Here is an 18,377-nt window from a genome sequence, read left to right on the forward strand (position 1 = left end):
TGTTGTGGACCGTGTGTACCGGTCATGTGTTGTGATTATTGAGGGTCTGGAGACCCGAGTTGATCTATTGTTGTTGAGCATGGTAGATTTTGATATTATTCTAGGCATGGATTGGTTATCTACATATCATGCTATTCTAGACTGTCATGCTAAGACAGTTACTTTGGCTATTCCGGGTGTTCCGAGGATCGAGTGGCGTGGCATGACTGATTATGTCTCTAGCAGAGTAATTTCTTTCTTGAAAGACCAACGTATGGTTGGGAAGGGTTATTTATCATATCTGGCTTTTGTGCGGGATGTTGGAGCTGAGACTCCTAGTATTGATTCTGTCCCAGTTGTGAGGGACTTCCTGATGTATTTCCTGCAGACCTGTCGGGCATGCCGCCGGACAGGGATATTGATTTTGGCATTGACTTAGTGCCGGGCACTCAGCCCATTTTTATTCTGCCATATCGTATGGCACTAGCAGAGCTGAAAGAATTGAAGGAGCAGCTTCAGGAACTCATAGATAAGAGGTTCATTCGTCCTAGCGTGTCCCCGTGGGGTGCACCTATTTTATTTGTGAAGAAGAAAGATGGCACAATGAGAATGTGCATTGATTATAGGCAGTTGAATAAGGTAACGGTGAAGAACAAGTATCCTTTGCCTCGCATTGATGACTTATTTGATCAGCTTCAGGGAGCGAGGCTATTTTCTAAGATTGATCTCCGTTCGGGCTATCACCAGTTGAAAATCAGGGAGTCGGATATTCCCAAGACTGCCTTCAGGACTAGATATGGTCACTATGAATTTTTGGTTATGTCTTTAGGGCTGACCAATGCCCTAGTAGCGTTCATGCATTTGATGAACAATGTATTTCAGCCTTATCTGGATGCATTTGTTATTGTATTCATTGATGATATCCTGGTGTACTCCCGTAGCCAGGAGGAACATGCCCAACATTTGTGTGTAGTGTTGCAGAGATTGAGAGAGGAAAAGCTTTATGCAAAATTCTCCAAATGTGAATTTTGGCTAAGTTCTGTGGCATTTTTGGGACACATAGTGTCCGGAGAGGGTATACAGGTTGATCCAAGGAAGATAGAAGCAGTGCAGAGTTGGTCTGGACCGTCCTCAGTCACAGAGATTCGGATTTTTCTTGGGCTAGCAGGCTATTATCGCCGATTTGTTCAGGGGTTTTCTTTTATTGCATCGCCTTTGACCAAGTTGACTCAGAAAGGTGCCCCATTTGTATGGTCCGGCGAGTGCGAGGAGAGCTTTCAGAAGCTCAGGGCACTTCTGACCACAGCTCCAGTGTTGGTGTTACCATCAGCTACAGGTTCATACACGGTATATTGTGATGCTTCCAGAGTTGAGATTGGTTGTGTGCTAATGCAGGAGGGTAGAGTTATTGCTTATGTTTCTCGTCAGTTGAAGCCCCATGAGAAGAACTACCCTGTTCATGATTTGGAGTTGGCTGCTATAGTTCATGCCTTAAAAATTTGGAGGCACTATTTATATGGCGTATCTTGTGAGGTATTCATTGATCATCGCAGTCTTCAGCATTTATTTAAACAAAAAGATCTTAATTTGAGACAGCGGAGATGGCTTGAGTTACTTAAAGACTATGATATTACCATTCTATATCATCCGGGAAAGGCCAATATAGTGGCCGATGCGTTGAGCCGAAAGGCAGTCAGTATGGGGAGTTTGGCTTACATCCCAGTTGGGGAGAGGCCTCTTGCGGTTAATGTTCAGACCTTGGCCAATCAGTTGGTGCAGTTAGATATTTCTGAGCCTAACCGGGTATTGGCTAGTGTGGTTTCTCGATCTTCCTTATATGATCGCATCAGAGAGCACCAGTATGATGATCCGCATTTGATTGTCCTTAAGGACAGAGTTCAGCATGATAATGCCAAAGATGTGACTATAGGTGATGATGGTGTATTGAGGATGCAGGGCTGTATTTGTGTGCCCGATGTTGATGGGATTAGAGATTTGATTCTTGAGGAGGCCCGCAGTTCGCGGTATTCCATCCATCCGGGTGCTGCGAAGATGTATCAGGACTTGAGACATCATTACTGGTGGAGGAGAATGAGGAAAGACATTGTGGGATATGTGGCTCGGTGTCTCAACTGTCAGCAGGTGAAATATGAGCATCAGAGACCGGGCGGTTTGATTCAGCAGATGATTATTCCTGAGTGGAAATGGGAGAGAGTTACTATAGATTTCGTGAGTGGCCTTCCTTGGGCTTTGAAGAATTTTGATTCGATTTGGGTCGTTGTGGATAGGCTGACCAAGTCAGCGTATTTCATTCCGGTGTGTACCACATATTCTGCGGAGCGGCTGGCTAGGATCTTTATTCAGAAGATTATGCGGTTGCATGGTATTCCAGTTACTATTATTTCGGACAGAGGTACTCAGTTCACTTCTCAGTTTTGGAGGACTTTTCAGCACGAGTTGGGCACTCAGGTGGAGTTGAGTTCAACATTTCATCCTCAGACGGACGGACAGTCCAAGCGTACTATTCAGATATTGGAGGATATGTTGCGTGCATGCGTGATTGATTTTGGATGTTCTTGGGTTGAATTTTTACCACTTGCAGAGTTTGCCTACAACAACAGCTATCAGTCCAGTATTCAGATGACACCGTATGAGGCCTTATATGGGAGGCAGTGTAGAACTCCAGTGGGTTGGTTTGAGCCCGGTGAGGCTAGGTTGTTGGGGACAAATTTGGTCCAAGAAGCCTTAGAAAAGGTGAAGGTGATTCAGGAAAGACTTCGCACAGCTCAGTCGCGTCAGAAGAGTTATGCAGACCGGAAGGTCCGAGATGTGTCATTTATGGAGGGCGATAAGGTTTTGCTGAAGGTTTCGCCGATGAAGGGTGTTATGAGGTTCGAAAAGAAAGGGAAGTTGAGTTCGCGGTTTATTGGACCATTTGAGGTACTTAGGAGGATTGGAGAGGTGGCTTACGAGCTTGCTTTGCCGCTTGGATTGTCGGGTGTTCATCCGGTATTCCATGTGTCCATGCTTCGGAAGTACATTGGGGACCCGTCTCATATTTTAGATTTCAGTACAGTACAGTTAGATGAAAATTTGACTTATAATGTGGAGCCAGTGGCTATTTTGAGTCGACAGGTTCAAAAATTGAGATCAAAAGATATAGCATCAGTGAAAGTACAGTGGAGAGGTCGGCCCGTGAAGGAGGCTACTTGGGAGACCGAGCAGGAGATGCGGAGCAGGTACCCGCACCTATTTGAAACTCCAGGTACGTTTCTTAACTCGCTCGAGGACGAGCGTTTGTTTTAGTTGGGGAGAATGTAACGATCCGAACCGTTGTTTCCTGCATTTTCGTCCTGTATTCCCCGTTAAATGCTTATTCATGTTTCAATATGCGTACTTGGTGAATTTGAGTCAATTCGGATCGAGTTTGGTATGAAATGGGACAATTAGTCTCTTTAAGGAAGAATTAGTTTGGAAAAGTCAACCGGACGTTGACTTGTGAGTTAGAGGGCTCAGAATTGAATTCCGATGATTCAGTTAGTTTCGGGGGATGATTTAAGGCCTAGGAGCGCAATCGGAATTAATTTTGGAGGTCCGGTGAAGAAATTAGCTCATTTTGGCGAAGTTAGTATTTTGGCGATTTCCGGTTGATAGGTAAAATTTTGATCCGACGGTCGGAATGGAATTCCGAGAATTTCTATAGCTTTGTTATTTCATTTTGGACTTGTGTGCAAAATTTGAAGTCAATCGGACGTGATTTGATAAGTTTCGGCATCAGAAATAGAAGTTGGAAATTCTAAAGTTCATAAAACTTGGATTGGAGGTTGATTCATGATTTTAGCGTTGTTTGATGTGATTTGAGGCCTCGAGCAAGTCCGTAATGTATATTGGAACTGGTTGGTATTATTGGTCGGGGTCCCGGGGGCCTCGAGTGTGTTTCAGATGCCCAACGGGTCATTTTTGGAAGATTTTTGCCGTTTTGAGCATAAATGTAATGATCTAAAAGTTCATGTTTAGTTCTAGAGATCCAAATTTGATTTCGAGACTTCCAAAATTTAAATCATAAATTATAGGACTGATCTAGAAATTTTGGTTTAATTTTATCAAGTCGCGATTGGGTTTTTGACGTGAAATGTAAGTTAATTGTTTAACGAGCGAAATAGGTATTGAACTGGGCAAACGATCTCCGAATTGATTTTTGATTGAAGGGTTGTGTTCGTATTATTATTTGTGACTCATAGGAACAAGAATCGTCTAAATTCGAGTTCGTATGATGGAGTTAAAGCCAATTTAGTGAAAAATGGTTGTGCTGCAAATTTCTTAAAAGCTGCTGTATTTTCTGCAGCAGTGAACAGTAACCGCGCGGGTGAACAGTGACCTCACGCGCATGAACAGTGCCCCCGTGAATAGTACCGAAAATTTCTGGACAGATTTAATGTCCAGCAGTCCGAGTTTGGTCTTTTTTTTTTTTACTTTCAAGCTCGGATTTTGGGCGATTTTTAGCAAGAAATCTTGGGAAATCTTGAGGTAAGTCACTTGTGATTATTTCTACTCCATAATATTGAATTATCATCGAATAATCCGACTAGATTACATGTTTTTGAGGAGTAAATTGAAGATTTAAGCCTAGGGATTTGAAAATAAGATTTGAAGATTTGAGAGGTCATTTGAACTTCGATTTTGATAAATTTTATATGTACGGACTCGTGGAGAGACGAGGAATCCGGTTATATGACTTTTGTAATTTTTCGAGAAGTGGGCCCGGGGCTCGGGTTTGCGAATTTCGTGAATTTCGATATTTTTCGAGTCTTTTTGATTCCGTTATATTCCCTTAGCCTATTGTAATGTATTCGCTGTGGTTTTGACCAGATTCGACGCGCGAAGAGGTAAATTCGAGAGGCAAGGGCATAGCGGAGTAGACATTGGACCGTCTTGAGGTGAGTAATGATTTTAAATGATGCACTGAGGGTTTGAAACCCCGGATTGCACAACATACTGCTATGTTGAGATGAGACACGCGTTGTATGACGAGCGCGGGGTCATTTACTATTGGGGATTGTGACTTGGTCCATCCCAGTTGATATTTTTACCGCGTAATTGATAAAGATTTATTGTTTTTCACTATGATTGGGCTTATTGCCATATTTGGGCTTCGTGCCAATTATCTGAAATCTTTTGTGAATTTACATCACTATTTTCCTCACGAATTGAAATATTATTTGAACTCAGTCCAATTGAATTATATTATTTTGTGAACTCAGCTACATTTATACTCAACTCGAGATTTAATGATATTTATAATGCTGTTGAGCTGAGCACTATTGTTTTACTGATGCCCAAGAGGCTTATGATTATTTTCTGGACTGATTGAGGCCGAGGGCCATACGTGAGGATATGTTGAGTGATGTGAGGAGGCTTTCAGGCCTCGAGTGTTATATGAGGAGGCTTTCAGGCCTCGTGTGTGATGTGTGAAGGCTTTCAGGCCTATTGATATTGCGCTTGGGCTGTAGGAGCCCCTCCGGAGTCTGTACACACCCCCAGTGAGCGCAGGGTACCCAGGTGAGTTGGGAGTGGGCCCGAGAGGCCGTTGCTTGTGTGTGGTGAGTTGGGAGTGAGCCCGAGGGGCTGATGTTGTGTGCTGGTGAGTTGGGAGTGAGCCCGAGGGGCTGATACTATACTGAGATTTACATATTGAGCCCGAGGGGCAAGCTTTTGATTTATCCTTACTGTGAAAATTATTTGTCTTTACTGTTTTAAAAGAAGAATTATCTGATACTCACTATTTTACTGTATAACTGATTTTACTGCTTGAGATAGCGCTATATTGTGCCGTTATGAGATTTCATATTTTCAGTCGTTATTTATTTTTATTACTCACTGGGTTGGAGTACTCACATTACTCCCTGCACCATATGTGCAGATACAGGCAGAGCTGAGTTCGCTCCTGAGCGCTGATTCTTTCCAGACCAGGCGGTGACTAGGAGTAACGAGGTAGCTGTTGACGTCCGCAGACCCGTTTTCTCCCTTATCTTTGTTATTTATGATAATTTCAGGCTTTGTAAAATATTAGTAAACTCTGTAGTAGCTCATGGCTTGTGACACCCCAATTTTGGGCTGAGTTGGGAGAGTTTTCCTTGTTCTATTACGTTTATTTCGCATTTTAGATTATATTGCCCATGATTTAGACTTATTCCTGCTAAGTAATTATAAAGAGATGTAATGTTTTGTTGATTGGCTGGCCTTGTCCTCACGAGAGGCGCCATCACGACCGGGTTGAGATTTTGGGTCGTGACAATATTTGACCCCATCAGTTGCTCGATCAATTGGCTCATACAATTTGAGAGAACATAAATATCAACAACACGCTAAAAAGTCATTGTACATACCTGAGCCATTAGAGAAGAATCTATTCTCCCTTCTTATATATTTTAGCATAGCAACTACTAGCACTAATAAGAAAATAAAAATAAAAACAAAAAAATGTATGTATTTCTTCCAAATAATTGAGATATAAAATAAATTATAAAATATTGGATAAGTAATTTTACCGTAAGGGAATAAAATTGACATTTGTTTAGTCAATGTCTGAGTCGATTCATAGTTAAACATTATCCCTAAGGTAGTTACGAAAGTTAAGTTTTGATCCAATAACTCGGTAATTATGATTATGGATTCGAACCTAGATTTTTTAGTCTTATTTCTAGTAACAAATGCGTTTTTATTTTTCTGATATTTTTGTTGTGAACTCAAATTTCAAAAAACTCTTTCTCATTATTTGGAACAATTCGCCTCAATCGGTGAGCCACCCATTTGAATTAGAGCATTTATGTGTTGATTAGCTTTCCTAATTAATTAATCAATCAATTCAAATTTAACTTTCTTTCCATTCAGATTCAAAAGAATCTTATTTAATATCTTTTTATTTAAATTTAAATAAATATCTTATTTTTCAATTTAAATTAAATACTACAACAAATATTGTCATAATTTGCCAAGTAACTTTATATTACCTTGCCACTTGGCTTAATCATAATGCACACTTGCTATATTGCCATGTGACTTTTTATTAGCTTATCGCGTTACTTAATGTCGTTACTCATTGCTCTACTTTTAGTATAATACAATTAATATAGTTTTGTATTACCCTAAAATTTAATTTAACTTTGTTCTATTATTTCGTAGCTCCAATTGTTTTGATTAAATTTATCAATAATATTATTTTTCCTATTTTATTATTTTATTAAATAAATTTAAAGTGTAGACTCTTTCACATTACTTCTATTCTCCTCTATATACATTATTTTCTATCATATAATATTTTAATTATTTTTTACATTTCGTGTTGTATCTATAATATAAACAATATCGTATTATTTTTCTAATTCTTTTGAAAATATGCCAAAGTTTAAACGACGAAGTTCTTTTATTATTTTCTATAAATCTACATTTATAGTAATTATTATTTAGTATTATGTGCAATAAGCAATTAATTTTTTCTTTTATTTTCGTATAGAATTTTGACTTTAATTTTTTTTTATAACTTAACTACATGACAATTTTAATTATATCTTTATATTGTTAATTTGCTGCTTGGCGTTATTTCATTGTAAATATTTTAAATTTTAGGTTTATAAATTATGTTTTCAATTGCGTGATATTATCCATATAATATATTTTTTCGTAATAATTCAAAAAAGTTTATATAAAATTTAAATGTCTAATCCTTCTATATATCTACAATTATATTATTTGTTTACAAAAAAAAATTCTCTATTTTTATTTCTTTGTCTATTATTAGTGTGTTACCCATTACTCAATATGGTTACATTATTACTTAACTTTTTATTAGCTTGTCATCTATTTTATATCCCTACCGGTTACTTCTATTATAATATACTATAATCAATATGGTTTTTCTTTATCTTAAAATAATCTTTTTATTTATTTTTAATCTTTCGCTATATAATAATTGAATTTATCAATAATATTTTTGAGTATTAATTATTTATTTGTTTTATTGTATCATTTAAATTAATTCAAAGTATAAATTCTCTCACACTATCTTTATCCCCCTCTTTCTAAATTATTTCCCCTAGTAAGTATGATATTTTATTTAATTTTATCATTTAGTATTTTATTCAATAATAGACAAAAATAAAAGTGCATATGATCAAACTATATAGTACTTCACCAAAATATTACGGTCTTTTTATTATTGAACTTCTACTAATTATTATTTTTGTTGAAGCTTGTAGCCTTTTAAAAAATTATTTTTATTGTATACTTGTTTAAAATTCAGAAAACTTAGTCTAAAATAGATACTTTGGATTATCCATTATAAAATAAATAAATTATTGAATATATCTACATTCTGAACTTTAGGTTAAAATCTTAAAATATATTCTTCAACTCATTAAAAAGTATTGAATTTTTAAAATAAAATAAAATTGTACATTAGATTACGGTAGGATATATTCTTCTCACTCGATATTAGAAAAGGAATCCAAATACTATTGATACCAAAATTCTTTACTTTCCAAATAAAAAAATTCAGTTAGAAAATATTAGTATAGTGATTGAACTTTATTTTAAAAAAAAAATCTTATTTCAATTTAATTTCAATAAATGAAATTTTATATATAGTTCTTATGTGATATTTTCTTATTTCATGACAATCTCCTACAAACTCTTTAAGATTACCAAGTGACTTTATTGTAGCTTGTCACTTGGCTTAACCACAATGCAAACTTTTTTGCTTTAACGTATATATATATATATAGATTTTTTGTTTCTTTGTCTATTATTAGTGTGTTACCCGTTACTTAATATGGTTACATTATTACTTAACTTTTTATTAGCTTGTCATCTACTTGATATCCCTACATGCTACTTCTATTATAATATACTATAATCAATATGATTTTTCTTTCTCTTAAAATAATCTTTTTATTTATTTTTAATCTTTCGCTATATAATATTTGAATTTATCAATAACATTTTTGAGTATTAATTATTTATTTGTTTTATTTTATCATTTAAATTAATTTAAAGTATAAATTCTCTCACATTATCTTTATCCCCCTCTTTCTAAATTATTTTCCATAGTAAGTATGATATTTTATTTAATTTTTTCATTTAGTATTTTATTCAATAATAGACAAAAATAAAAGTGCATATGATCAAACTATATAGTACTTCACCAAAATATTACGATATTTTTATTATTAAACTTCTACTAATTATTATTTTTGTTGAAGCTTGTAGCCTTTAAAAAAATTATTTTTATTGTATACTTGTTTAAAATACAGAAAATTTAGTCTAAAATAGATACTTTGGATTATCCATTATGAAATAAATAAATTATTGAATATATCCACATTTTGAACTTTAGGTTAAAATCTTAAAATATATTCTTCAACTCATTAAAAAGTATTGAATTTTGAAAATAAAATAAAATTGCACATTAGATTACAGTAGGATATATTCTTCTCACTCGATATTAGAAAAGGAATCCAAATACTATTGATATCAAAATTCTTTACTTTCCAAATAAAAAATTTCAGTTACAAAATATTAGTACAGTGATTGAACTTAATTTTTTTTTTAAATTCTTATTTCAATTTAATTTCAATAAATGGAATTCCATATATAGTTCTTATGTGATATTTCCTTATTTCATGACAATCTCCTACAAGCTCTTTAAGATTGTCAAGTGGCTTTATTGTAGCTTGCCACTTGGCTTAACCATAATACAAACTTTCTTGCTTTAATATATATATATATATATATATATATATATATATAGATTATGTAATACCTATTATAAATTATAATTGAAGTTCATTAAAATTATAAGTAGAATAATACTTTTATAAATATTATAAATTTACCATTGTCTTTATGATTGGTATTTTAATCTAATGCATATTAACTACATGTAAGCCAAGAAAGCGGTATATTTGAAGCTAGTAGAGAGTATAGACGAGAGGCAGAAGTGCTAATAGGGAGGGGTATAAGAAGGCTAGAAAGGAGGCGAAGTTGACGGTTACTGCAGCTAAGACCACCGCGTTTAGTCGTCTATACGAAGAAATTGGGGATAAAGGTGGGGACAGGAAGTTGTACAGGCTAGCGAAGGTGAGGGAGCGGAAGGCCCGAGATCTGGGCCAAGTGAGATGCATAAAAGATGAGGAGGGAAGAGTTTTATTGGAGGGGGCACATATTAGGCAGAGATGGCAGTCTTACTTCCATAGGCTCTTGAATGAAGAGGGAGATAGGGGCATTGTGTTGGAGGAGTTGGAGTACTCAGAGCGACAACAAGATTTCGGGTACTGTAGACGTATACGAGTTGGGGAGGTTGTAGGGGCTATTCGCAGGATGAGTGGGGGTAGAGCGACGGGGCCGGACGAAATCCCAGTGGAATTCTGGAAGAGCGTAGGTAAGGAGGGCTTGGAATAGCTTGCTGGGTTGTTTAACGTCATTTTTAAGACGAAAAAGATGCCCGAAGAGTAGAGGCGGAGTACGATGATCCTGTTGTACAAGAATAAGGGGGATGTCCAAAACTGCAATAACTATAGGGGTATCAAGTTGTTAAGCCATACGATGAAGGTGTGGAAGAGGGTGATTGAAGGGAGGTTGAGGAGGTGTGTGTCCATTTTCGAGAACCAGTTTGGTTTCATGCCAAGACGGTCAACCACTGAGGCTATTCATATTGTGAGGAGATTGGTGGAGTAGTTTAGGGCGGTGAAGAAGGATTTGCACATGGTATTCATTGACCTGGAGTCCCCAGAGAGGTTCTATGGAGATGTTTGGAGGCTAGAGGAGTGCCTGTAGCGTATATTAGAGTGATTCAGGACATATATGATGGAGCTAAGACACGGGTTAAGACAGCAGGTGGAGACTCGGATTACTTTCCGGTTGAGATGGGTTGCATCAGGGATCAGCACTTAGCCCGTTTTTATTTTCCCTGGCGATGGATTCTTTGACAAGTCACATTCAAGGGGAGGTGCCTTGGTGCTTGTTATTTGCGGATGACATAGTCCTGATTGATGAGACGTGAAGTGGCATTAACGAGAGGCTGGAGGCCTGGAGACATACCCTGGAGTCTAAGGATTTCAAGTTGAGCAGGACTAAGACAAAATACTTGGAAGTTCAGCGGTGTTACCCAGGAGGCGGACGAGGATGTGAAACTTGATACGCAAGTCATTTCCAGGAGAGAGAGTTTCAAGTATCTGGAATCTATAATTCAGAAGGATGGGGAGATAGATAGGGATGTCACACACCGTATCGGAGAAAGGTGGATGAAGTGGAGGCTCCCTTCCGATGTCTTGTGTGATAAGAATGTGCCATTGAGACTTAAGGGTAATTTCTACAAGGTAGTAGTTAGACCGACTATGTTGTATGGGGCAGAGTGTTGGCCAGTCAAAAACTCTCATGTCCAACAGATGAAGGTAGCAGAAATGAGGATGTTGAGATGGATGTGTGGGCATACTAAGTTGGATAGAATTAGGAATAAAGTTATTCGAGACAAGGTGGGAGTGGCCCTGTGGAGGCAAAGATGCGTGAGACAAGGTTGAGATGGTTCGGGATGTTAAGAGGAAAAGCGCAGATGCCCCTGTCAGGAAATGTGAGAGGTTGGCCTTATGAGGTGAGAGGAGGGGTAGAAAGAAGTCTTGGGGAGAGGTGATCATGCGGGATATGGAGCTACTTGAGCTAACCGAGGACATGACTCTAGATAGAAGGGTGTGGAGGTTGAAGATTAGGGTAGTAGGTAGTCGTGCATTTCCCTTTGTCTTCCTAGCTCGATAGTATTAGCGCTAGTACAATACCCCTTTTTCCTTAGTTTGCTATATTCGCATGTCTCGTTTCGTTGTTACTTGCCATTGGTAATTCCGTAGTTTGCTAGCAGTACTTCGTTCATATTCTTGTCTGTTGCCTTGGAATTAGTTTTCTAAATATGTTATCTTGCTACTACTTGTTATCAGTATCCCTTTCATATTATCTGTTGCTATCTCCGATTTAGTTTTCTAATTATTGTTTTGCTATTACTTGCTACCAGGGCTTCTCTCACCTTCTTTAACCGAGGGTCTATCGGAAACAGTCTCTCTGCCCTTCCAGGGTAGGGGTAAGGCTGCGTACATCCTACTCTCCCCAGACCTCACTTGTGGAACCACACTAGGTGGTTATTGTTGTTGTTGTTGTTATATAACATAATTTAAATTAAAGATAAAACCATAAAAATATTATAGAATAAAAAAGTATACTATATAGGGAATTGAAAATTCAAGGGCAAAAAGGGTATTGTGTAGGATAAAGGAGGAAAAATGACATTAGTCAAAGTTAAAGGGGAATTGGGGTTCGCTTTTTTCTAACTCACTGCATCCCTTCTTTCTCTCTTGTGTTTTGAATTTTTTTGTTGGAATAGTTTGTAGTCGCTGTTCCCGATCAACCGGTATGAAATTAGTGTTTAGCTAACGTGATTCGTGAAATTGCTGATGCAGATATTGTTGTAGACAACTGTGCTATTTGCAGGAACCATATTATGGACCTCTGTGAGTATTTTGAAGATTTTCTTTAGCTTCTCTTTTTACCTAAAAACGAAAAAGATGGATACTTTATCCTCTATTTATTTGTTCCATTGTGTGAAAATTGCTATCAGGCATCGAATGTCAAGCTAATCAAGCTAGAGCCACTAGCGAGGAGTGCACTGTTGCTTGGGGTACGCTGTTCTCAATTTTCTTTTTTTAAAATATATTTCTCAGGAATAATTGCAAATATGACACTTGGTGATAACAAGCTGAATTCATCTCGCTAAAAGATGTTTTTTTTTCTCATTCTGCAAGTTCTTATAAATGGGGACTTGTAAGATGTAGATGATTGTTTGCTTGCTAGTGGAATTAGGTGCTTTCTCCCTTTAGTATTCACTTCATCTATTTTTCCCTTGCGTAAAATATCTCTTGCAGTTAATATTTGATGTTTCCACTATGTGTTTTAGCAGTTTCCTGGTTAACTGAATCAATTATTGATGAGTTTATATATGAATGAGGTTTAATGTTCCGCATTCCAATTCCATACCATACAGGGGCGTGTATATGTTACCTTTGTGCCTTGAGACAATATACATCTATTCCATATTGGTAATCATTGCCAAGGGAATAGGGATGAACATATATATGCCATGATGAAAGATGCTTATAACTTATGTTTTATGAATTTGGTGTCCTAATGTATCTATTTTGTGCGTGTGTCAGAACACATGATTAGATGAGTATATGTTAATGGCATATAACACACTTGATATCATTGCATTAGGCATATCGTTTCAACCATCGCATATATTGTAATAGAGTGATGTCTCCATAGTCCTCAAAGCCTTTGGCCAAGTTTTTCAGTTGTGACCAAGGTCATTTAGTGTAATTTTTTGTCCTACACTATGACATTTTTGTTGAAGCTGTGTCCAGTCACACGGAGTAGAATTCCAGATGTCATGTGAGAGGCAAGTGCGACTTGTGTGAGAGTTTTAAAAAGCCAATGAGGAAGAAGGTCTATGCAAAACTCTTTATATTCCTCCTCGATCCATCGGCCTTCTCCCTGTTTCAACCAGAGGAGTGAACCTGCTTCTCTCCCTACTTTGATTTTATTCAATGAAGATTTAGCACCTTATCACCTTTTGCTGCTAGACCAGACATAATTTTTCCCTTTTTTCCTTGTCTCTGGTCTTTTTTTCTTTTAACCCTCCCTATATCCTGACAACGCATCTTTTGATGAGAATTGTTGTATCCTGTAACTCTCTTCCTATCTTCTACCATTTCTTAAGCAAACATTACTCTTCCCCTCCCTTTATAGATGAAAGCTTCAAACAACAACGACCCAGTATAATCCCACAAGTGGGGTCTGGGGAGGGTAATATGTACGCAGACCTTACCCCTACCCCGAAGGGTAGAGAGGCTGTTTCCAGGAGACCCTCGGCTCAAGAAAGCAACAAGAGACGATATATTAGTACCATAAAAACGCATAATAAAATAACAGCAATATAAGAGATATGAAATACAGAATACGAAATACGAAATAGATGGTTGGTATAGTAAAAACTAGCACGTAAAGCCCTGCATCAATAGACGACCAATGACATTCTTAGTCTAATTCCTAACTGGCTAGTCTCACTCTATTGTGCTGTAGAAATATTCACAACTTCCCCCTAACCTACAACCTTAATGCTCGACCTCCATAATTCCCTGTCAAGGGCCATGTCCTCAGTAATCCTAAGTCGCGCCATGTCCTGTCTGATCACCTCTCCCCAATACTTCTTAGGTCGCCCTCTACCTCTCCGCGTGCCCACTACAGCCAGTCGCTCACACCTCCTCACCGGTGCATCAGTGCTCCTCCTCTGAATGTGCCCGAACCATCTGAGTCTTACTTCCCGCATCTTGTCCTCCATGGGGGCCACGCCCACCTTCTCTCGAATATCTTCATTCCTAATCTTATCCATCCTTGTATGCCCGCACATCCACCTCAACATCCTCATCTCTGCTACTTTCATCTTCTGGATGTGTGAGTTCTTTACCGGCCAACATTCAGTTCCATATAACATGGCAGGCCTAACCACTGCTCTATAAAACTTACCTTTTAGTAACGGTGACACTTTCTTGTCACACAAGACTCCCGACGCTAACCTCCACTTCATCCACCCCACCCCTATACGGTGTGTGACATCCTCGTCAATCTCCCCGATCCCCTGAATAACCGATCCAAGGTACTTGAAACTACCCCTCTTGGGAATGACTTGAGAGTCAAGCCTCACTTCAACTCCCGCTTCCGTCGGCTCAACTCCAAATTTGCACTCGAGGTATTCCGTCTTCGTCCTGCTCAACTTGAAACCTTTAGACTCAAGAGCATGTCTCCAAATCTCTAGCCTCTCGTTGACGCCGCCTCGTGTCTCGTCAATTAGAATAATGTCATCAGCAAATAGCATGCACCATGGCACCTCCCCTTGAATATGATGAGTCAGTGCATCCATCACCAGGGCAAATCAAACCTCTAACCCCAATATTATGCTAAGATAATTAATAAAAGTAGCCAGAAAAGTGGAAAGCCTTTTTTTTTTCTTTGGGTGGTGTATGTTGGTATGGAGTTGTTTTTCCGAAGACAAGGTGGAGAGAAGAGAACTGTATATTGGAGGTTGGATGGACTGTGCCAGGTTGAGGGTGGCTTTTGTCCCAATTTCGGGTGAATTTCAATTAGCTTTTTGCTCTACCATGCTTCTTTTCGTTAAGCATTTCTCTCTTTTCTTTTCCCCTTCATCTTTTTGGGGATATAAGCCAATAACCTTTGTTCCCATATTACCTTTTTACCTTGAACTCACTATGGAGACTCATGAGCAGCTAAACGACTAGCTCCAATTTGGATGCATAAACTGCATGGAGAATAAAACACAATGTATGAAACTTGCACTATTTTGCATATTCAGAGCACGCACTCATGATTTGCTTTCCCAGACTTTGGATGTTTTCACAATTGCATGGAAAAATATAAAGAACATATCATTCGTTCTTGTTAGTTCTTTCTCCAGGAGTGGAGCATCATGACCGCCTAACGTACTTTGTAAATCTTTGGGGGGGGGGGAGGAGGGGGAGGGGGAGGGGGATCATGCTCGACTTTTTATGTATCTGCATTTATCTATAGCTTATTCTCACAAAATTTCTTCTTCACTTTGAATTTTCTCTTCAAAATGTAGTGCAAATTTAGCATTTAGGTCTGCAATTGAAATCCAACAGTTAATTTCGGGGATTTTGTTCCATGAAAGTAAACATTTTGTACAAGAGATGACTAGTATTTGGCCTGTTGCTTGCAAGGATTGTGAGGTAGGGAGCTGATGGGGTGATTTTGATCTAGTGAGAGGTTCTCCAACAAGAATGCTACTAGTTGTTAAGTCAAAACTTGAAACTGAAGGAGCAACTGGTTCTATTTCTTGTTGAAGTGCTTCGTCTTTTTTATTGTCCTGTTTCTCTAAATAGATTCCATGTTTATAGTAGAGCATACTTCAAGCAAAACCACAACGTTGGAACCATTTCTTAAATAGAACAATGTGTGTTTTTGTATATTATCCTGTTACCTTTTGAAATAAAAGAACATGTTAGAGCATTGCTGAAGCATCACAAGACATCGGAACATGTGAATCATCTATGATGTACAGCACTGTGATATAGGTTAAGTGAATAAGCTCCCTTTCCTCATTTTGATCAAGTATGTGAAGTTCATCTTGGTTTAACTTTCATGATTATTATTACATTCGCCTCTTCAAATCATGTTTATTGGTTCTACAAACTCTCTTGGTTTTACTTGTGTGTTTATTATTACATGTGCCTCCTCAAACCATGTTTATTGGTTTGATAAACTTTGCCCTAGTTGGCTTGGTATGTAAGTCCTTAACATGCAGTAATTCTAGCATGTCAATCTTTTATATTAAGTTAGATGTAAATCTAGTTTACTGCATCTTGTCATCTGCTTCTCCCTCTTTTATGCACCCACGTTAACTCTCTATGCATTTTGTTTTTCGTTTTTCCTTTTACCTGCCTGATGTTTTATTGAGGGGTAAGGGGGTCTTTAGGTATATTTCCTTAACTACTAGTAGTATTTGTTCTTTCTACTGATCAATGTTTCTTTCTTAATTATATTGCTGTGCAATAGAAGTTTCTTGATTGAGATTCTCGCAGGTGTATGTAACCATGCCTTTCATTTCCACTGCATCAGTCGATGGCTCAAAACCCGTCAAGTGTGCCCATTAGGTATTATCATCGGCCTTTTCGTTTCTAGTGGGGTTGTAAACTTTTCGTAATGTTTGGAATTTTTTTTATTACTCTGCACAGATAACAGTGAGTGGGAGTTTCAGAAGTATGGTCACTAGTAGGATTCATTAAATTGCAGCAAGGGGAAAGGCAAAAAGAAAAAAAAATTGCAGCAAGGGGGGATCATCTGATCATGCTGTTGCATCTATATTACATGACTCCTAATGTAGTGCGACCCGGAAACTCTTTTTTCAAGTGCTTTTCGTTTGTGACGCCACAAATGAGACTGCTTTCTATTGGGGATAGGATTTATTGGAACTGGTATTCAATTGCACATATCATGTGAGTTGTGGAATCTTTCATTGTTCTATTGCAAAAGTTAAGCCTGTGTTGCTGTTGATTATGTTATTTGGAAAGCCTAACATTGCTGACAAATACTTAATACTAAACTCTAGCACAAAGTTACCAAACTTTTAAGCTCTTGTGTGACAAGAAAGTGCCACCGTTACTAAAAGGTAAGTTTTATAGAGCAGTGGTTAGGCCTGCCATGTTGTATGGAACTGAATGTTGGCCGGTAAAGAACTCACACATCCAGAAGATGAAAGTAGCAGAGATGAGGATGTTGAGGTGGATGTGCGGGCATACAAGGATGGATAAGATTAGGAATGAAGATATTCGAGAGAAGGTGGGTGTGGCCCCCATGGAGGACAAGATGCGGGAAGTAAGACTCAGATGGTTCGGGCACATTCAGAGGAGGAGCACTGATGCACCGGTGAGGAGGTGTGAGCGACTGGCTGTAGTGGGCACGCGGAGAGGTAGAGGAAGACCTAAGAAGTATTGGGGAGAGGTGATCAGACAGGACATGGCGCGACTTAGGATTACTGAGGACATGACCCTTGATAGGGAATTATGGAGGTCGAGCATTAAGGTTGTAGGTTAGGGGAGAGTGTGAATATTTCTACAGCACAATAGAGAGAGACTATCCAGTTAGGAGTTAGACTAGGAAGGTCATTGGTCGTCTATTGATGCAGGGCTTTCCCTTCTAGTTGTACTATACCAGCCATCTATTTCGTATTTCGTATTTTGTATCCTGTATTTCATATTTCATATCTCTTATATATTCGTATTTTGTATCCTGTATTTCATATTTCATATCTCTTATATATTGTTGTTATTGTTGTTATTTTTATTACGCATTTTTATGGTACTAATATATCATCTCCTATTGCTTTTTTGAGCCGAGGGTCTCCTGGAAACAGTCTCTCTACCCTTCGGGGTAGGGGTAAGGTCTGCGTACATATTACCCTTCCCAGATCCCACTTGTGGGATTATACTGGGTCGTTGTTGTAAAACTTAAAAGCTGTAATGTTTCAGCCTTATCACTGGATCCAAGTTTTATTTTTAAACATATTTGGATTTGAAGAAAAAGAGCACTTCCCAAGCCAAAGGATATCTGCCACCACGTAAAATTTGGGTCATAGCCCAACCCGTCCCTCTTCTCTTTCTTCCCCTCCTATATACCTCGCTGCGCTTCTATTGTATGTCGCTATTGGCTATGATAGATGCTAGACTACGGATTTGGTAATTTGTCAAAAACAAAGTTACATATAGCTGATA

General features: G+C 38.0%; 1 protein-coding gene across 1 annotated transcript; it reads left to right on the forward strand.

Annotated features, from left to right (window-relative positions):
• The first annotated feature begins 11,533 nt into the window (after positions 1-11,533).
• LOC104211149 (uncharacterized) lies at positions 11,534-17,230 on the forward strand. Its single transcript, XM_070149935.1, has 5 exons — positions 11,534-11,623; positions 12,440-12,527; positions 12,635-12,694; positions 16,689-16,760; positions 16,842-17,230. Exons 1-5 carry the CDS (start codon positions 11,534-11,536, stop codon positions 16,877-16,879), a joined length of 348 nt encoding a protein of 115 aa, XP_070006036.1. The 3' UTR covers positions 16,880-17,230.
• Positions 17,231-18,377: the final 1,147 nt, after the last annotated feature.

The sequence above is a fragment of the Nicotiana sylvestris genome, chromosome 6 (genome assembly GCF_000393655.2).
Source record: "Nicotiana sylvestris chromosome 6, ASM39365v2, whole genome shotgun sequence".
Lineage (NCBI taxonomy): Eukaryota > Viridiplantae > Streptophyta > Magnoliopsida > Solanales > Solanaceae > Nicotiana > Nicotiana sylvestris.